At 39.2% G+C, this 22,762-nt stretch overlaps 1 protein-coding gene across 1 annotated transcript; it reads left to right on the top strand.

Annotated features, from left to right (window-relative positions):
* The first annotated feature begins 7,400 nt into the window (after positions 1 to 7,400).
* LOC134569147 (chymotrypsin-like elastase family member 1) lies at positions 7,401 to 22,423 on the top strand. Its single transcript, XM_063428058.1, has 8 exons — positions 7,401 to 7,483; positions 9,127 to 9,212; positions 14,502 to 14,602; positions 14,980 to 15,105; positions 18,771 to 18,907; positions 19,800 to 19,945; positions 20,544 to 20,693; positions 22,168 to 22,423. The coding sequence occupies exons 1-8, from the start codon at positions 7,444 to 7,446 to the stop codon at positions 22,186 to 22,188; spliced, it is 807 nt and encodes a 268-aa protein (XP_063284128.1). The 5' UTR covers positions 7,401 to 7,443; the 3' UTR covers positions 22,189 to 22,423.
* The last annotated feature ends 339 nt before the right edge of the window (positions 22,424 to 22,762 follow it).

Below are 22,762 nucleotides of genomic sequence, written 5' to 3'. Positions count from 1 at the left end.
TCACACACACACACAACCACTGTCATGGGCTGAAGCAGAGAGTGTAGACTTTGTTTAATGTGTATATGTATTATAATAATAATAATAATAATAACAATAATATATCACTATTTATTTATTTTATTACATTTATGTATTTATTCATTTTTTGGCTTTTTGAAAAATCCTACCCCCCAGCCTTTGGAATATTATGCAGATAAAACTGTTTATTGAGTTGGTTTAACTATATATATATGCAATGACTACAGTACACATCAGCCCCAATATATAGTAAAAACCAAAGAAAAACAAGTTACCAGCGCTCTCTCCTTAATCCCTATGTATTTTTAAACAAATGGAGGTTTTTTAGTTACCTCCACTGGCCATGAGAGGATGAGCCCACCTCATCCTCTCATAGTAATATTGGGGCTGATGTGTACTGTAGTCATTGCAGCCGCCCAGTGATGGGAGTGAGCGCAGGACTTTCTTTCTGCATTCGTATCAATTTTTGTTGTATCACTCAGCCTTGTTACAATGCAGCCGCCCATCCCATGTGTTCCCTATTAAGGGTTAATAATGTATAGGGGTGTATATAAAAAATAGCCCTTTCTGTCTCAGTAGATATTTTTGCCAGAGGCTCAAGGAAGCAAGGTGAATGCTTAGAGTTAGGCTCCACCTAGGGGGGTCTGCCTTGACGTTGGCAGGTGGGCTCATCCTCTCATGGCCATTGGAGGTAACTAAAAAACTCCATTTGTTTAAAAATACATAGAGATTAAGGAGAGAGCGCAGGTAACTTGTTTCTCTTTTCTTTTTACTATATATTGGGGCTGATGTGTACTGTAGTTATTGCAGCCGCCCAGTGATGGGAGTGAGCGCATGACTTATCTTTCTGAATTTGTAAATATGTATTTATACTCTGTTTACATCCAAAAAAAAAAGGAAAAGAAAAAGTTATTTAAAAAGAAAATAATAATAATAAGTATTATTATTATTGTTACTAAGTGGCGAAGCAGTAACTCTGCCAAGGCTTGCTCTTAGACAGGATTCTAGATTCCACATCACAAGATTTAAAAAATATTTATATATATTTTTTCAGCCTAATAAGTTATCTTTTATATTGAGATTAATTCACTAAACAGCGTGTTGTGGCGAGTTGGAAACAAATTTAGGGTGAAAAGTAGTCGACCTAGAAGCATAGCTGAATTTTTTTCAGTGCGGCAATTGTAATCTTAAGTTTGAAGTTCACTTTAAATTCTCACTTTAGTTAATAGCTTTGTATGACTGCAACTGAGACATTTGTAAACGGAACACTTTTCCCCCAAATCGTTGCAGTTTATTTTTCATTTTGAATGAATTCATTGATTAGTGGTTACACCCCAATTTTAAACTTACTTTCAGTCACTGTTTAGTGAACGGATTCTTGTATCCCAGTTAAGTTAGGATTGATTTATTCTATAGACCAGTGCAATATTATAAGGAACTGTGTGAATCCACAGTCTTTTTTTATTTTTTTTCTTATTTATGAAATACATAGATTAGGTTTATAGGCAGTGATGTGTTTAGGATTTGTGCTGCCCTAGGCAACGGGGCTCGGGCACCCCCCCAATTTAAATTTTCCCCACCCATTCCTGTCAAGGCCGCACTTTGACTGACAGACACTCACTCACTGACAGACGCACACACTCATTGACAGACACACACTCCCATATACACTGAAACATTGACATGCGCACACACTCACTGATTTGACACACTGATAGACAGTCAAATACTATTACTCGGGGACACACTGACAGACACACTCACTGACCGACACACTCTTACTGACCGACACACTCTTACTGATAGACGCATGCACTCACATTCACTGACAGACACACACACTTACATTCACTCACTCACAGACACACACATTCACTTAGACACACACATTTCCACCAACACTCACAAATTATTATTTTTAAACTTTTATTTTAAATCCACCCAGCCTCCCTGGGAGAGCTGGAGTGGATTACTTACCAGTCCAGTGGGGCGGACAGGCAGAGTAGGCGGCGAGGGAACTTTAATCTTCCTACTCAGCTCCCTCGTGAGCCGCTTAATGATGCCGGGAGCTGGAGTACGTCATATTCCGTCTCCCAGCTTTATTAAGCAGCGCGGAGGTAGCTGAGCAGGAAGAGCTCAGGTGAGTATGCTCCCTTGCAGCCCGCTGCCAACCTCGGGGGGGCTCAAAAGTGGCCCCCCAGGACACAAGGCAAACAAGGGATCTGCCTGGGTGTTTGGTGTGGCTTTTTTTGCCGTCCCATGCAAAGTGCAGCCCAAGGCAGATGCCTTGTTTGCCTCGTGTAAGACACGTCCCTGTTTATAGGTTTGAGAAACAAAAGATCTTGCTCATGACAACAGATCAATATAATATAACCTTTCCAAATCACTGAACTTCAGGTCTCTGTAAAATAATTCCTGAATTATATATTTAATGTTAATAAAAGGTGCATGGTAAAAAAAAAAATATATATATATATATATTTTTATGTATTTATTAAAATTCTGCTTTAGAAATTAGTGGAATCTGAAATTAATTTCAGAAAACTTATTTTGTTTTATTAAGAAAAATAAAACTCAAAGCATATATATATATATATATATATATATATATATATATATATATATTTAAAATGCCACCAAAATGATTTATTTTGCTTTGTGACCAAATTAATTTGTACATTTAAAATACATATAATTTAGGCAAAATCAATATAACCAGGCAAACTTGTTTAATCAGAGAAACTAAAAGATAAGGATACATAGTGTAAAGACAAAAGCAAAAATAAAATGGGATAAATACATGGAAATCTGTGAAAGTGCATCCATAGAGTGTATAAACTGTGTGGGCAGTCAACCATGGCAATCACATGTTTTTAGACTCAGTCTTTACAATTCTCTGTCCCCCAGGAGTTATAGGCAAGTTTTAAGTAAGTGTACACTCTAAAGCACCATGGCCACTTCCCCTTACTTACCTGTCACAGAAGGCTGTGGGAGACAAGGAGCACTGGGAGCACTCCATTTTCTGACCTCTTCCTTCCAGGTCAGCAGTGTGTGGGGGTGGAGCTTGCTCACAGGAGGCGGGACTTGCATCCAAGAGGCAGGGCTTGCTTCCGGGGGCGGAGCTTAGAGGCACGAATTGCTAAAGATTAAGGAGGGAGACTAAGAACTCCCTCCGGCCCCCTGGCAGCCTAAATGGGCCACCAGTCCCTCCCTGGAGCCCCAGCCCCTCCCTCCCTTCCTTCCCTCGGACTGACACAGGCTATTACAGTCCGAAGGAAAATTATTTAAATTACACATTAGGGCTTCCTGCCAGCCCCAGGTGCAGCGGCCCACCGGGAAATTCCCCGGTATCCCGGTGGGCCAGTCCGGCCCTGCCTGTGACATTGTTAGAATGACATCTAGATAAATGATTAATTGGGGATATGGTGTCCATTACTGTAACCTCCAAAGGGATGCATGCTCAGTCCTCTCCTTTATTCTTTGTACACACATAATTCTCTTACTGTTTATGACGCCAATTAAATAATTACTTTTGCAGGTGACACCACAGTGATTGGCCTTATACTGGAAATTAAAATGAAAGGGCCGACAGGAATGAGACTCAGTCTCTTTCTGAATGGTGTGTTAAAAGAAAGACTAAAGAACTCATTGTGGACTTTAGATGCAGTAAGAAGGGATATACACACACCCTATTCATGAGGTTGAATGTGTTACAAATTTTAAGTTTCTGTGAGTACACATTTAAGATGATTTGTCTTGGAGCACCAATCGTACTGCTGTCGTTAAGAAAGTACAGTAGCGTCTCTTTTTTTCCTTTTAAGGAAGCTGAAGAAAACCTGTTTATCACCACAGATAATGATAAGCTTCACTCCCTGAAAATTTTGTTCCATGACCATCACTTCATGCTGTAAAGCATCCATATGTTACAAGATTTACTCTATCAAGGCAATTGGATGGTTAATTTGATTTGGAGGATGCATACCTCATGATTCCTGTGGAATTATCCACAGGACCTGCTCCGGTTTCTGTGGAAGGGCCAGCAATGGTGCTTTACATGTCTTGACCTTGGTCTCTCATCAGCTCTTGGTTCTTCACCAAGTTGTGGAAGCCAGTGGTGGCCTGGCTATGCAGTCGTAGAGTTCATCTAATTATATATCTGGAATATCTTTTCATGGTGCAGAATTTGGGCACATGTTTGCTTCATCTCCATTGGGCAATGGATCTCCTCTTCAACCTCAGTTTCCTGATAAATTTGGAGAAGACTTGCCAGATTCTGTCCACAAAGAGGGATTATCTAGGTTTCCTTGTGAACTCAAGAAGCCGAGTCTCTTAGTCTCCCGCTAGCCAAGGTTCAGACTATCTGCAAGGAGTTGCGCAGGGCTCTTCTTCAGCCTCAGATTACCATCCGGTATTTGGCTTGGATTATCGGTCTCCTTGCTTTCTTGCTATAGGCCATTTTCCTTGCACTATGGAGCCCTTCAACACCTAAAGATTGCGCATTTGCGAGACAGCACTTATTACACAGACAAGGTTATTCTGAATCGTGAATGAACTTTATTAGTGGATCCACAACATGGACTGGACATGCCATATTCAAAACTCAGCTGGAATTTACTGTAGATTTGGATGTCAGTTTCCATGGGTGGGGTGCCTATTGCGAAGGTCTTTGAACCTGGGATGTTGCGCCTACACATCAACTGTCTGGAATTGCTGGTGGGTTCCTTTGCAGTGCAGAGTTTTTTCCAACACATGCATTCGTCTTCACATGGACAATGTATCAGCGGTGCCCTTTATCAATCACCTCATTGGAAACGTATTCGCTGGTGTGGGCGAACCTGTCCAACAATTTCTGGAATTAGATGGTTCGAGCAATTTATTTTAAACCAATTATACATATTATTTTTGTCAGTCATCACTCCATGTCTTGTAATAAAATGACATGATTTTTCTGTTTTAGGACAGAAAGACATGTGTCGGGAACTGTGTCAGGAATGGTTGAAGGTATGCCAGTATGATTTTTTTTTCCATGTGCATATTATTTCTTTGTTGGTATTGTGGTTCAGTAAAGAAAGGGTTAAGCAATATGAGCCTCCATATCTTTTATAAACTCATGACTTTCCTTCATGAAATAGTAAAATCATGTAGTCATCTTCATCGAATTGACTCATTATATTATAAAGTTATAATGTTACAATGCTTGCTGGATTCACAGCTCTTCATCGCCATCTACTGCTCAAAATAGATTTCACTTTGTGCGGAACAAAACCTTATTTATACAGGTAATAATTAGATGTTCATAGGGAAACTAGTAATTTTGTAATCATTATACTGATGACATAACACCCTTCTACGCGTTGTGTTTGCTTTTTATTTTCTCTAGTCGTAGATTTCTCTAGAACTCATTGTGCTACATGACAAAGATTGTCATTTTTTAAAGTAAATAAATACAAATTTAAATAGTACTATATTGAGTTTCATGGAAAAAATAAAGTATTTTTGAAACATATGCCACAAATAAATATCATGGCTCTTTCCTACAATTTTTTAAGATTTTGTCTTATTTGTTTGTTAAGTAAGGAGATGTTTATTACTCCCAGCTCCCTGGTGGTACAGTCAGAATCAGCCAGTCCATCTTCACTGCCAACCTTCACAGAAAATGCTACTTCATTCCCTGCTTCCGCTAGGAACTTGAATTTTATAGATTATTGTATTCAGCCCTTAAGACACCTAGGCACAACTTTACATCCCAGTAATGACAATGCTATATACCCTTATGCCCAATTTCAAATACTTTGCCATCACCATTCTGTCTTCACCGAGTGCTTTCAGGAATCCAATCCTCATCTCACTCAAAGACAGGATGTGTATTTAACTGAATGTGTATTGGTTTTCAGTTTTCATTGATATGTAATTGTTCTCATGAAACCGGATTAGCTGCCCTGGCTGTTCAAGCCATACAACCCATTATTAACACCAGAGAGGAGTCTGGAATCCAAGACTGATATTGCAGATGCATCGAAGTTCATTTCCATCCATCCTGCATTGTGGTGATGTTATAGGGTCAACTGGCAGTAAATATATTGCTTTGCTTCCAGACTAACATTTGACTCAAAAATCAGTTTTCATTTTTTTAACCTAATAGCAGAGAATCTGGTTTGCTTACTTGTAAACAAATGTTGCCTCCCAGGAGTCATTCATTTTAGACATTTCTTTAACCCCTTAAGGACACATGACATGTGTGACATGTCATGATCCCCTTTTATTCCAGAAGTTTGGTCCTTAAGGGGTTAATCTTAATACTGCAGCAAGTCACACTGGGACATATTACTGCAACCGGTCCACGGGCCAAGACAAATTACCAGTACATTTTCATTACTTGGATTTGACAGCAGACATGCCCCTTCTCTCTACTTATAAATATTCCTGGATACTATGGTTAGCCTTCCAGAAGAATAAACTGTTAAGGGACACTCTAGGCTTCAGTTTTATAATGTGGTTATGGTGCTGAGGTCTTGTCCTTTGAAGTATTACCGTTGACAAAATTGTCAAACTGGAAATACAGGACTTTAAAGTGAATCTTAAACAGTCGCTTCCAAGTTCGGTCAGCCAGAGACACTTCCTGGCTTGTATTCCAACTCATACAATTATGATGAACTAGTTTTGAGAGAAGAGATTCTCTATAGGGTTCTTGATGGTGTGCCTGGATGAAACTGTGATAGAGATACAGTGAGAGCCCTCTTTGCATATTTTATTTACATAATTGAACAGGGCAAACAGTGCATAAGGATCCAATTTGCACACAACCAGAGCAGCACTGCATGTTTTAAATCTTTCTGTGATCTTGCAATGTCTTACTAGCGAAAAGATACTAAAATGAAAAGTTGTGAGAGAGATTTGTTTGCTTTGCAATGCGGCCCTGCAAAACACGGAGCACAAGTGAAATGTCACTCACTTATTGTTGAGCTAAATATTTAAAACTCTGGCTTTCTGAAGATACAATCAGCACCCGTACAGCCGGAAGAATATTATAAGACGGTGTGGTTACATATAAAAATAAAAAAATATTTAATAGGTTTTTTGTGGCTCCCACTCACATTAACCTTCAACATATTACATAGCTTGAAATATGTTAAGTCTGGCATTTTATAACAACCTTTTTAGAATTAACTCAATTTGTTGCCTACTTTTACTATATTACCCAATTTACTAACTTTTTTTTCCAGTTTGAAGTCCTGCTTCCTTTAGTTTGTTTGCTTTTCTGTTGCAACGTTCATGAAGGACACATGCTCATTTCTTATCTAACGGATATTCTATTTTTGCTCTACATGTTAAAGGTAGTCACGTTTGTTTCCACAAAAAAATTGTGTATAAAATGTTAGATCACAGTTTCATTACATTCTATTTGCACCTGGTTCAGGCATAATGTTTAGACTCCTTCTACTTGCGGCTTCGGTACTGTGTGGTAAGCTCCCGTTTGCAATACTTTACTTAGAAGGTTCAGAAATATTTTCCTGGAATTATAATGTTCCAAAGAAGATACCAGGGGGAAATCATTATACCATAAGACAACCTGCTCTTACTAATGAGAGACATCAGCTATATAATTGTGCCATATGTGGGTAATAGCTTATTGTTCCAAGGAGAAATCAGACTGCCATTCTGAAGTCAGGAAGGGATTTTTTTCCTATTTTTTTGCAAAATTGGAAAGTTCTTAAAATTGTTTTGTTTGTTTTTGTTTTTTTTGCCTTTTTTGGATCAACAGCAAAAACAGATGTCACAGAGGCTGAACTTAATGGCCACATGTCTCTTTTAGCCTATGTAACTATGCACTAACATAAGCCTATGTCATTAATGTGTGTTAGCAGGGATATTTGATTCTGTATATATAAAACGGTGAGCTGTAATCTTTTGGTTAGACACAAACTATCTTGCAAATTTTGATTTAATTAGTTGACCAAAAATCTAATTCTGATAACGTAAGTTCTGTTTTTCTGTCTCGTCATTTGGCCACAATCAGAATTTAGTAGGTGGCTAATATATTACAACATGTCACCCTTTTGGCAATACATTATATAGCAAATCATTTTTATTTAACATAATATAATTTAAAGGGAGCAGATTTATTTTTTTTTCTTCTGAGGGCCATGGGAGGTATGTTTACTATAATAGTATAACATTTCCAACATAGAGAGATAGTTTCTGACTGTCATGGTTAATTACTATAGTGAGAATTGTTGGGAATTCAAAGTGAATTTCATATTTAAGATCAAAATTGCCAAACCGCGAAGAAATCTCCAAGTCAGCTATGTTTCCAATACAGTCACTTTAGCCTTAAATTCACTTTGAATTTTAAGCAAATCTCACTTTGTGGATTAGCTTGCTAATGAAACATTTTCAAACAATAACATAAGTTAAACATAATCAGCAATATAACGATCATCCAGTTCTGACTTTACATACAAAGCAAGAGCCACACAGAGGAGTGTATCCAGCAAACTTTGAACTTGAGTTTGTTCATGCACAATGGTTAAATGTAGACACAAATAGCTCATATGGAAAAATTGGCTAAGTCAGCTACAGTCACAGGTTGGATATGTTTGACACATATTTTGCAATTTGGTTTTCACCTTACCATAATTCTCTGTTTAGTAAAGAAACAACAATCATTAGTTATTGTTCCTTAAAAACCTGAAATACACGTACAAACGAACAGTGTTATTGCCTAAACTCCAGATTACAGTGAACTTAAATTTTGAAACACAGCATTTAGGCAAATATCGCTAAATTGTGTCCATAGTTGAATTGAAGAATAGAACCTACTTTTAATAAATTTAGCAATTTGACTTTCTATTAACTTTAATTCTGAATTTTAAAAGCAACGTACTGTATAGACTTTGTTTACTAATGAACAATGGTAAATTCAAAACCAAATTTAAAAATTGGAAAACTAGCTGAAATTTGCGTATTGTTTATTTGGTTTTTATTTTGCAACAACTGATAAATACTTTTTCATTCATATATTTTTACTCTGTAAAGTAAAACAAATTAATTGATACATAATGTCTGTGAGTTTGTATTTACTGGTCTTATCCTATGTTTCCATAGCTTATTGCCATGAAGAATTACGGTATATAGAAAATGAACGTGTAGTAGGAGGGACTGATGCAACACCAAATTCTTGGCCATGGCAAGTCAGTGATTAATTTATTTAATTGTGAAAATGCTTGATAAGATCTCACAAAGAGCTATTGGGTGCTCCATTATTCATGTTAATGGTTTGATTATAGGTTTATTGAATTTATTTGAAACTATAGAATAATGTTTGGGTGCCTGATAGCCAAAGAAGGTTTTGGATGTAATAATAAAAAAGTGGGAGGTTATACCTCCACCAAATAGCATGGTGGAGGTATAATCGTTTAACCCCTTAAGGACCAAACTTCTGGAATAAAAGGGAATCATGACGTGTCACACACGTCGTGTGTCCTTAAGGGGTTAAAAGGAATACAGGGATTTCCTAAATATATTGGACAGTGTTCATTTAATAGTTTTCTTTCTCCTTATCAATCCATCAATTTTTAGTTAGGGGGTTTATGCACAGTTTGATTCTCTTCACATTTTCAGGTTGCTTACTAACTAAGGTCCGAGGCAGCTCTCTAATTAGGTGATTTAGGCAACCGCCTAAGGCCTCATGCTGACTGGGGGCAGAATGTGTCAGGTCCTCGGTCAGTGACTGAGGACCCAACAGTAGGAGGGGGCCCGGCGGCTTGCTCAGTATGCCGCCGGGTTCGAGGTCTCTCCAGTCTGCACAGGAGGAGAGCGCCCATGGCAGCCGGTCTGCAGCTCTGCAGTGTGCAACACACTATCACCCCCTCCCACAAGGTATTCCCACAAACTAAGGAGAATACTGCCAAACACTCACCAGAGGTGACCTCTCCTCTCTTGCAGCCGGCTCTGTATCATTAAGGGTGACGCCCGTTAGCTATTTAAACCTAGTTTGTTCATTTCTCTGTGCCCTGTCGTGGTTTCCAGCTGGTTATCCGAGAGCACGTTCCTTGTATTGATTTCTTGTGTATCTGACCTTGGCTTCCCTTATTGACTATCCGATCTCTGTATTCCTTGACTTTTGGCTTGGCTCCTGACTATTCTGATATCTCCATTCCTTGACCTTTGGCTTGTTTATCGTTTGCGTTATACCTTTGTCTTGGCTTTTCCCTATCTTGTGTCTTTTGCCTTTTTACGTTAAATCCCGCCATTCTAAGGTCCGGTAATACGTTTTAGGTATTTGCTTTATATCTACTTAAGTTCTGCATGTTGGGCATCTACAGAGATCCTGACACTACCCTTAAAGTGTTACCCCTTCCCTCACAGTATTATCCCTCCCACACAGTATTATTCCCTCCCTCACACTATCACCCCCTCCCACAAACCATGACCCCTCTCCCTCACATCACCCCCTTCCATTACAGTATATCGCCTCTCTAAGAGTATCACCCCCTCCCTCCCAGCATTACCCCCTCCCACACACTGAAAGCTTCTGAACAATGAATGCAGAAACTAACTCTCTGTATTCAGCGATGCAAGCCCGCCTTTCAATATTATTATTATAATTATTTTATTATTTATATAGCGCCATCACATTCCATAGCGCTGTACAATATAGTGTCTGCTCCTTATACTCACAAAATGCAACCCTACAATTTTTTCCACTATGGGTGTTAGTGGGGCCACATGTTTAAGTAGGAGGATTCATAAAGTCTAGAGTCGCCTCCGACTAAGGTCGCCTTCAGGCAGGGCCGGACTGGCCCACCGGGATACCGGGAAATTTCCCGGTGGGCCGCGGCACATGGGGCTGGCAGGCCGTTTTGTACTCTTTAGGGTCAGGTTTCCGGGTATGCAAGCAGAGTGTCGGCCGCACAGGGCTCCAAGCGGCCGAGACAGCTTGCAGATCCTCAGTGCAAAGGGGGGCCTTGGCTGTAATGTACCCAGCAGAGGCACTATGAGTAGAGCCTCTGTCGGGTGATAGAACGCAGCTGCACGGACTTGCATGCATGCTGCCTGGGGAAGTGACATCATGAGTCAAAGGGCAAGCCGCGCGGAGCAGTACAGGCAGGACACCTGAGAATTTGTACTTCTCTAAAGGAGTGAGTTTAGAGGAGATGAGTTACTATTCATGAGGAGAGGTATTGGGGTACTATTTATGGGGAGGGGGATATAGGTACTGGCTATGGGGGGGTTGGGGTACTATTTATGGGGAGGGGGATATGCTTACTGTCTATGGGAAAGTGGGGTACTATTTATGGGGAGGGGGATATAGGTACTGTCTATGGGAGGGTTGGGGTACTATTTATGGGGAGGGGGATATAGGTACTGTCTATGGGGGGGTTGGGGTACTATTTATGGGGAGGGGTTATAGGTACTGTCTATGGGGGATTGGGATACTATTTATAAGGAGGGGGATATAGATACTGTCTATGGGGGGTTGGGGTACTATTTATGGGGAGGGGGATATGGGTACTGACTATGTGGGGATTGGGGTACTATTTATAGGGAGGGGGATATGCTTACTGTGTATGGAGGAGTGGGGTACTATTTATGGGGAGGGGGTATAGGTACTGTCTATGGGGGAGTGTGGTACTATTTATGGGGAGGGGATGTAGGTACTGTCTATAGGGGGTTGGGGTACTATTTATGGGGAGGGGGATATAGGTACTGTCTATGGGGGGTTAGGGTACTATTTATGGGGAGGGGGATATAATTGCTGTCTATGGGGGGATTGGGGTACTATTTATGGGGAGGGGGATATAGGTACTGTCTATAGGGGGGTTAGGGTACTGTTTATGGGGAGGGGGATATAGGTACTGTCTATGGGGGGTTGGGGTTCTATTTATAAGGAGGAGCATATAGGTACTGTCTATGGGGGGTTGGGGTACTATTTATGGGGAGGGGGATATAGGTACTGTCTATGGGGGGATTGGGGTACTATTTATGGGGAATGGATATGGGTACTCTCTATGGGGGGATTGGGGCACTATCAATGGGGAAGGGTTGGTTTACTATCTATTGGGAGGGGGGGTGGGTACTATCTATGAGGAGGGGGAGAAGGAACATAGGCTATTAACTATGGGGGGAGGGGAATGGACTACTAACTACAGAGGGCAGAGAATATGCAGTCCATTCTACTCCCGTATTCCACCTATGGGGAATAGGGGAGTAGAATGGACTGCAAGCTATGGGGCAGTAATGGGCTACTAGCTATTGGAGTTGGGAATTGGCTATAGACAGTGAGGGCTACAAATTCACCACTTTTTCAGACCATGCCCACCATACACAAAACCCCCCTGCATTTACAAACACACATTAACCCACTACACATCTACGCCCCTTTACGCACATTACCCTCCACACACGCATATGTCCCTACATTCAAACACATTGACCTGCCCCAAAAATATGCACCGGTATCCACACCAACTACATACAAATATGGCCCTGCATTTACACACACATAAAACTATTAATATAAATATGCCCCTGCACACACACAGACGGAAGTTGTGTACATATTTGAGTAAATACAATTAAAACAAATTAAAAAAGCAAATACTGTGCACAAGCATTTGAGGTGGCTCGTGATGTTTCACACGTGGCTTGTAACTCAAGGAGCAAATTAACCCCTACTTAACTTAACATCCCAACATTCCCCTGCACTCTACTATCCTGCTCCACTTACTAATTTATAAACATAGAATATATATATATATATATAATGTACATGTAGATTGGATTAGTCGTATTAGTCCAGTAGTGGATGCCAAAATACTATTGTAGTATGTAATACCTTTTTTATTACACTAACAAAATATTTAAAATACTTTTTAGAGAGTTTACCTCTCTTCCACAAGTCTAAAACAATACTGATCAATATGATAAGTTTGAACCTTTAAGAGACACTGTAGGCACCCAGACAGCTCATAGATGTCCCATATCTCTCGCTATGCATGAGGACCTCCAGCGTCAGATTTTTCCCCATAGGAAAAGCATTGAATAATTAGGTCTCCCCTGCCGGCTGACAGGGACACACACACTTACTACATGGCACAATGATGTATGGGGCTGGCATTCATTTTTTTCCAGGGCTGCTTTGTATCCCCAGTCCGGCCCTGCCCTCAGGCCCTCTGAATCACATCTCATGCTCACCCAATTAGTCCTAAGTCCCATTGTTTAATGATGTTATCTCCTTTACTTTTTTAATTTTTCAAGGAATTGTAAGTTTTAGATTAAAATAGCTGAAGTGGAAAAATTCTCCAACACAGCAATGTTCATAGTTCTGCTATTGTGGTTTACAACCTGCAGTTCTCTAATCAATTTAATATACATTTCTGTTCAGTGAATAACACAAAAGGGGTGATTGATGAGAAAAGGACAATCTTTGGTACTTACACTGTTATAAGGTGATCCTGAGAACTCCCATACAATATGTTTTAGAGAGGGACCTGTTTAGTGCCTTTTGTGTTAGTGATTTCTAGGAAATTGTTTTGAAATTTCCTGAGTCAGAGGGCAAGTCGCAGGTTCTCACTGGTAATATGTGTGGAATCTGAGTACGTTGTTCATTTGTATGCATTTTTTTTCTACATGTGGGGAATTTGATTCCTGATCATTTATGCAAATTTATATAATTTATTTATATAATTCTTAATTTATTTATAAGAATAGTTGTTACTGGTTGGCTGCTTATCATGAGATGCTATTTTAGACACACACAATAAATGTCAATAATGTAACTAAAACGCTCCTGTCAGGCCTATCATTGTGTTGGTGAAATTTCCCTATAAGAAAATCAAGCTCAATCTGAGTTAGTAGTTATGGTTAAGCATTAGGATTAGTAGTTTGGGATTATGTGATAAAATTTACTTTGATTCCAAGGTTCAAGCTTATAGGTGTCATATTAGATATCCTATATTAAAATTGGCTAACTTGGACTCAGAAAATGCTTAATGCTTAAAACGACACTTAAGACCATATATGTCTAGTTCCGGGAGCAAATAGCCCCCACCTTAGCTGTCTCTCCTAAATCAGTCTGTTCTTTCTCTTTCTCTGAGCTTATCTGTTATATGTACATGATGTTCATCCCTATGTCTTATCTATACTCCTTTCACCCTTTCACTCTATTCCTACTACTGTCCTCTGCTCTGAGTATTTTCACGTAAGCAGTGAAATATGAGCTTGGTTAGAAGTTAAAGTTAACCATTACAGTTAGGATTAGAAAAATAAACTTATCACTCTAATTAATTTCCGTCACTTGCCGTTTAGATAATAGTTCCTTTGCGTTGTCTCTGTAATATGCTTTTTAAGATCTTAGTGTGGTCTCACCTTTTATTCATACACTGCAATATCTGTTTCTTTAGAATACAACCTCTTCTTCTCTTGAAAGTAGAACTGACTGAATTAATCATCACCTCAACTCTTTTATTTTCCAACAGGTTTCTCTTCAATATTACTATAAGGAAAACTGGTACCATATATGTGGTGGCAGTTTGATCCGTACTAACTGGGTCTTGACAGCTGCTCATTGTGTGGACAGGTAACTCTAGCTTGAAGTCATATCTTTGCCACCATCTCTGAAGTTGACATTTCACAGTTGACATAGGTTTAATACTCTGTTGTAGAGTTCACTTTTTTTTCAGGAACTGCCCATACTTTAGGGATATATTGGATAAATTAGTCATTTTTACTTTATGCCCCTATTGAGCTTCTTTACATTTTTTTTTTATTTCAGAATGGTTAAAATAAGCTAGCACGGCAAAATCCGTGCCAGCGCTCATGAAGAAAAATAATACATGTGGTTTATCAAAAATGTTTATTTTCTCCCAGTTTCTTTTTGAAGATGTATCTGTCCTTAACTTCTTAAAACCATAAAAGTTGATTTTTATTTTGTTTTTATACATTTCCTTAACACAGTCCTGATTCCTACCGTGTGGCCTTGGGAGAGTACCACCTGTACCAAAAGGATGGCACTGAGCAAGTTATTTCTGTGGATAAAGTGATATACCACGCCAGTTGGAATACCAACAACATAGGGAAGGGGTAAGGAAATAGACCCAAATTTTAAAAATGGGGTAGGAGATCTATAAAACCTAGATTTGTTGTTTACTGTGTTTAGATGCAGGGCCTCCCATTATTTAAAAGAAAAAAAAAGTGACAACCATTAACAAGCAACATGTCCTTATTTCTGAGATGGCAATGGTTTACATTGCCAGTGGTAATAGAGAGCATCTATGCACCAAAACAGCTACATTAAGATGTAGTGGTTTTGGTGATTAGTGTTCGTTTAAGTAATAACTGTGTTCTGTAGATTAGCTGGATATAAATGGGAATTCTAGCCTTGTTAACACATTTTCGTGATATCACTATAGATAGCTGCTTGCCTAGTTCCAGTGTGAAAATTCGGTTGTCACAGGGATTGTGTGCATATGCTGCCACAATGCAAGTCTGTGTGTGTGCACTGACACATGCAATTGCTCACTGGTCGATTGTTATCCTTTACAGCTGGTGTGTTCACCAAATCTAGGACATCAGAGGCAGCATTGCTGAGAGTATTGGGTCAATGTTTCTGTTTTTCTACACTTCACTGCAGAATATTTATCAATAAAATATATTTATTTCCATTATTTATATCAAATCCAAATCTATAGCAGTGATATTGAAGACCTTGATCTAAAAGAAACTAGTTATTTAAACTTAGGCCACTAACATCACTTTGTATTAGTGGGACAATCACAAGAGAGCAGAGCAACCTCTTCATTTCCTTAACGTAGGATAATTATAGACATTTACCAAAGACTTGGATATTTCTATAAAATGATAGTTACAGTGAGGGGGGAAAGTATTTGATCCCCTGCTGATTTTGAACATGTGCCCACTGATAAAGAAATTATCAGTCTATAACTTTAATGGTAAGTGTATTTTAACAGTGAGAGACAGAATAACACAAAAAAAATCAGAAACACGCATTTCAAAAAGTTTTAAGTTGATTTGCATGCCAATGAGTGAAATAAGTATTTGATCCCATTATCAATCAGCAAGATGTCTGGCTCCAAGTATCTTTTATACAGGTAACGAGCTGAGATTACTAGCACTCTCTTAAAGGGAGTGCTTCTAATCTTAGCTCATTGCCTGTATAAAAGACAACTGTCCACAGAAGCAATCACTCAATCAGATTCCAAACTCTCCACCATGGCCTAGACCAAAGAGTTGTCCAAGGATGTCAGGGACAAGATTGTAGACCTACTCAAGGCTGGAATGGGCTACAAGACCATCGCCAAGCCGCTTGGTGAGAAGGTGACAACAGTTGGTGTGATTATTCGCAAATGGAAGAAACATAAAATAACTGTCAGTCTCCCTCGGTCTGGTGCTCCATGCAAGATCTCACCTTGTGGAGTTTCAATGATCATGAGAATGGTGAGGAATCAGTCCAGAACTACACGGGAGGATCTTGTTAATGATCTCAAGGCAGCTGGGACCATAGTCACCAAGAAAACAATTGGTAACACACTACGCCGTAAGGGACTGAAATCCTGGAGTGCCCGCAAGGTCCCCCTGCTCAAGAAAGCACATGTACAGGCCCGTCTGAAGTTTGCCAATGAACATCTGAATGATTCAGAGGAGAATTGGGTGAAAGTGTTGTGGTCAGATGAGACCAAAATCAAGCTCTTTGGCATCAACTCAACTCGCCGTGTTTGGAGGAGGAAGAATGCTGCCTGCGGCGGAACCAGCCTCGCCACGGGTTTTTGGAGGGGCCTGTTTGCCAGCCTCCTGCCCTGCGACTATGGCCCTGGCATGTATTGCCCTTCGAAGAACAGATTTGGGCATAATTGATTTTTGTTGTGCTGCTGCTGGCCCTTTAACTCACAGAGAAAGGATTTGTACTTTTAAATTGGAACTTCGGATGCAGTTGAAGTGCCAAAGTAGTCGAAGTGGCCGCCATTCGAAAACCGAACACGTGGCGGCGGCCATTTTAATTTAGTCGAACGTGATCAGCGGTGCATGCCACTGAATCTATGGAACTAAAATCGGCTACACATTTGGACAAACACCGCTGACCGTTACCTTCTCAGGAACTTCGACACTTCGACTGGAATCAAAATGCATTCAACAATTCGAAGGCACTGTTAGACTGGGCTATTTGCATGAACGGCCCCATTCGTGAATTTGAATGGGACTTAGACATTTTTCTGTGTGAAATTGACCGACCGCACAGCCCAAATCTTTGGAACTCTCTTGGGCATGAAAATGTGCTTGCGGTCGGTCAAATAGGACTTTCCCTTAACTTTTTAACCCCTGAACCGATTGCCCTGATTTTTGAGTATGTGCATATTTCAAGCATGCTGATTATGAAAATTTATGTCAATAGCATGTATATTTTGGAAGTTATTAATATTGTGTAAAAACTGTATTTCTCTGCCTGTGATAATTATATTACCCATTGTGTTCAGTAATCATACCACAGGCAGAGGGGAGGATTTTGTGTGGGAGTGTCTGTGTGTATTGTACGGATTGATTGGTTGTATTTCAAAACCTTGTGGGCAGTATTATGTTTGTGGATTGGGAATAAAAGAGGCTGTATGTGCCAGTACAGTCAGTTCTGCTTGACCTCAAAACGAAGTGTCGTAAGCTGATTGTATGATTTTCCTGTTCAGCTGTTTACAGCATTCATATGCTTGAGAGCATTCATATGCTTCTCCGGTTCGGTGATTGTGGTGTCTGCTAGAGTGCTTGGAGCCCTCAGGAAGCGCTAGGAGCATCCTTCAACGGAGGTACCCAGTCGGGGTTCCAGATGATCTGTTACACTGCCTATGTCCCCAAGAACACCATCCCCACTGTCAAATATGGAGGTGGAAAAATTATGCTTTGGATGTGTTTTTTTGCTAAGGGGACAGGACAACTGCACTCCATAAAAAGGACAATGGACAGGCCCATGTACCGTCAAATCTTGAGAACCTCCTTCCCTCAGCCAGGGCATTGAAAATGGGTTGTGGATGAGTATTCCAGCATGACAAATGACCTAAAACACACAGCCAAGGCAACAAAGGAGTGGCTCAAGAAGAAGCACATTAAGATCCTGGAGTGGCCTAGTCAGTCTCCAGACCTTAATCCCATAAAAAAATCTGTGGAGGAAGTTGCAGGTTCGAGTTGCCAGACGTCACCCTCGAAACTTTAATGACTTAGAGAGGATATGCAAAGAGGAGTGGGACAAAATCCTTCCTGAGATGTGTGCAAACCTAGTGGCCAACTAAAAGAAACGTCTGACCTCTGTGATTGCCGACAAGGGTTTTGCTACTAAGTACTAAGTTGAAGGGGTCAAATACTTATTTCACTCATTGACATGCAAATCAATTTATAACTTTTTTGACATGTGTTTTTCTTTTGTTTGTTTTTTTATTATTCTGTCTCTGATTGTTAAAATACACCTACCATTAAACTTATAAAATGATCATCATTTCTTTGTCAATGAGCAAACGTTCAAAATCAGCAGGGGATCAAATACTTTTTCCCTTCACTGTATACAATAGAAAACATGAGGTATGGAGAGATGTTATCATCAAGTGGAGAAATATTGCTGACTGTTTGTTCAGTGTTGTGTCTCTTTGAAATGATCACCACCATGGACAAATAATTGCTTTATGCACGGATAAAATATAATGGACGTCACTATTGTAACTTTTTGAATGGGTTTTATCTTTAACTTACAGTTATGACATTGCCGTTCTCCGTCTGGCTTCCAATGCTGTCCTAAATGAGGCCGTGCAGCTGGCTAATCTCCCCAGTGCTGATGTTATCCTTTCAAATGACCATCCCTGCACAGTTACTGGATGGGGTGATCTTGACAGTGAGTTAATATTGTGAAATCAATTACTTTTACAATAGTCTATCATATTAATTCTAACATGGCCTTCTGTAATGCAGGCCAAAAAGGGCAGTGGCCTGGACCCCATATTCTCTAAGGGGGCTGTAACAGCTGCAGCTCAGAAACCTTTATTCCAGGCTATATACAGCCACAGTTAATAGGGGCAAGGGAGAGTGAAGTTAATAGGTTGTTCGGAAGAGATATTGGGGCTAGGGAAAGATTTTTGTGGAGAGATAAAGGTGGGCACAGAAAAGATAACGGGGGTCAAGATAATAATTGCAGGATTCTACAAAGATATTTTGTGGTGTGCTTAATAGAATAAGGGCCCTATCCAAATTAAAGATGACCCTGATTCCAAACAATGAATGCATTAAAGTAGTGTAAAAAGTAGTCATATGTTCCACTAAACACCATAGGATGAATCAGTAGAGGCTTGTGAAGTTTTAAGAGGATGTGGCACCATATTCCACCTGTGGATTTTGACTGCACATTTTCTCTCTAAAAGCATCACCTCCTGATCTATAAGAAGTATATGGGATATCAAAATGGTTGTCAAAATAAAACAAACCCTTTTTTGTTAACCCTTTGAGTTCCGTGATTTTTAAATTAGTAAGGTATTTATGTTATTGTTTATATTTTACACAATAACACCTGAAAGCACAAGCACTTAACAATACCTGATAGTTTACATAAATTATTTAAATTCTGTGTTTCCTATGTTTGGTCCTCTTTTTTGAGGATCTTCTTTACTTTCTAAATATATTTAGGGATAGGCCCTGCTTTTTGGAGATTCCCCTTTAAGCGACTTTTTCCTCTTAGTTGAGAAATGTTTTTGTTCTTTTACGGTAACAAAATCCATAATTTTTTTCTGCAGGTAATGGAGCAGAAGCTGTTATCCTTCAGCAGGCCCCACTGCCTGTAGTATCCCATGACATCTGCTCATCTAGTTCCTACTGGGGAAAATCAATTAAGACCACCATGGTGTGTGCTGGTGGAAATGGAATTCACTCTGGATGTTTTGTAAGAATTTTTAAATATTTCTTATTTAACCTATGTAAAAAACTACACTCTAATATTCTATTGATGGCAAGTCACCTTTGGAGTTGTAATTCTACAAGGGATTTATATAGTTTATTGATTGTATTACATAATCATTTTTAACAGAAAATGTGAAGACCATTGATTAAGCACTGTGTAATTTACCATTCAATAATTATTAAAGTAGTTGAGTTTGCAAAAGGCATTTGGTAAGTTAAAATAATTAAATTATTTACAAACCATTCTTATTGTCTTATTGAATTTTACTTCATATGATTACTTTTTTCAGATTTTCTTTTCTCTTAGAACTTTTGTTAACAAACATCGGCCTCAATTTAATATTTGGCATGATCTTTTCCAATGATTGAATATTTTTGGATTAGCTTTTATAAAAGAGAAAAATTCTAAATATTAAAATATACCAATATATGAAAAAAAATGATTATCCTAAAAGACTAAATCAAGGCCATCGTCCGTTAATATTACATGATGATAAAAATTGCCTACCCTGTTTTCTCTATCCTGCCAAGACTTAGTATTAGTAAATTGATTGCTTAATGTGCATTTATATTTTGGACAGGGAGACTCTGGTGGCCCATTAAACTGCCTTGTTAATGGAGGTTATGAACTCCATGGAGTAACCAGCTTCGTGTCATCTCTCGGATGTAATGCCTACCGTAAACCTACTGTGTTTACCAGGGTCTCAGCCTACCTTAGCTGGATCAATGACGTGAGTTACTACACCAAATAGGCTACTGTATATTCATACATACTATCTTTGTTTGACCCTAAAATAAAACAATTTTATTGAACAATGGAAAACAAAGCACTCATAATAATAATATTAATAATATTTTCATTAAATGTATCATATAGCATACATATCAGTTAATTAAAAAAACTAGATTTTGGTTATTTGACTTTACCACATAATGAAGAGTATCTGGTAGGGTTTGTAGCTGGACTATCTATTATGGATTTGGCAAACAAAGCAGCAGATGTTGTTGTCTAGTTACAGCATTGCCTGATCTGTTTTGATATGTGCGTTTAAGAAATGTGTTCAATATAAATCCCATTATTTTAACCATGTCACGGTAATCTACCCCAACAAGAATAGTCCAACTAGAGGTAAGAAAACCAGATACGTCTTGCCGGGCCTTAGAATGGCCAGACTTGACGAGGACAGGAGAAGACAGAGTCAAGAATGAGCCAAGGTCAAGGGAACAGAGAGACAGCGTAAACTAGAACTAGCCAAGGACTGGTACACAGGCGAGGAAACCAGCGAACAAGACAAAGCAGGGATATAGAGAAAACGGAGTCAGGAACAAAGCCAAGGTCAAGCACGAAAAAACCACAACTGAACAATACAAGCACTAAAGGGAACTGAATCAGAAACCACGATAGGGCAGGGAGCTAAGGGAAAGGTGAGTATAAATACCTATTAGTTAAATTTGATTGGCCCTTGTCATATCCACGCCCCCAAAACGTGAGAGTATGGGGAATGTGGAATGACATGGGCCAATGGGAGACCTTTTTTATTTTTTGCTTCCATTGTCCCTTTAAATGCGCGCCCGCTATGCGCGGCGCACTCCCAGTGCCAGGCACGTCATGTGGCCGCTTCTCGCGGTCAGTGCACGCCTCCCCTTCAGTTGCAGGACGGCGTGCAGCGGAGAAGGAGGACCTCGCCCGGCCCCTGGAGAGGGTAATTACCGCTACAAACCATCAGCCAATGAGCTCCCCTAACAATCATCACAGGACGTGGTTATGATACAAATTAGCCCATTTATTTAAATGTACTTCTTACCTGAAGTACTACATATAGATTCTCTATACAATATGCCACTGCATGACATCACATTTTAATATTTTTAGAGATTAAAGATATAACACAACATGTATGGGTTTGTTCACTAATAGACAGTGAATTGACAGCCAGAAATCCTAGATCTAAGCAAACATACCCAAGTCAGAAACTTCTCAAAATCAATAAAAACAACTGTCTTCCATTGCTGCTTGATTCGTGTAATTCAATAGCATTTCACCTCACTTTACTGTTTAGTAAGCAACATAGATTGTATGTTTCCTTTATCTCTTTCTTTCATTCATTCACTTTTCGTTCAGCTAGCTTTGAGTTGTAGGAATGGTTATACCAGAAGTATTACAATGTTTGATGTAAATGTAAAATGGTTTATTTTACCTTTCAGAACATCAATGGTAACTCCTGAGATTTCACCTCAAAATTTAAAGATGAAGATACATGAATTAAAGAAGAACTAAAATAAATAGACATTGTTTCAAAAATATTTTTAATTTCTAACTACTACTTGTGTTTAGAAGTTTGGTTAGACAATCTCTTTTCATGCAAAACTTGATCATTTAAATAAAAAAAATGCAAATATAAGGCATTGTTTGTCTGTTTGTATAATAGCACAAAAGAAAATGATTAATGACCTGTGTAAACATTGGAGATGAAACTTTAAAAAAGTTCATTTGAAGTGTACCCTTGCATTCCAGCCATGGCAAAGTCCCAGCGGAATGAAAAAACGTGAATCCTCTTTGGAATATACAACAATCAAAATAGAGAAAAATTTATTTTTTAAAAACGATAGTCGTCTTTGCCGAAGATTTACCAAGTCCCACGTTTAGCTTCTGATTTATCAAATAAGCAGATCTCAATATATCCAAAGTCAGGTAGAAGCTGCACATGCCAAAAATGCACTGTCCATTGAGCATGGTCTTCTCTTGGTATAATGCCTCCAACCAAAAATAAAGATTTATAGATGAATGGCTCCAAGAAGC

This window comes from Pelobates fuscus, chromosome 1 (genome assembly GCF_036172605.1).
Source record: "Pelobates fuscus isolate aPelFus1 chromosome 1, aPelFus1.pri, whole genome shotgun sequence".
Lineage (NCBI taxonomy): Eukaryota > Metazoa > Chordata > Amphibia > Anura > Pelobatidae > Pelobates > Pelobates fuscus.
This window is presented reverse-complemented; position numbering and strand designations above follow the sequence as displayed.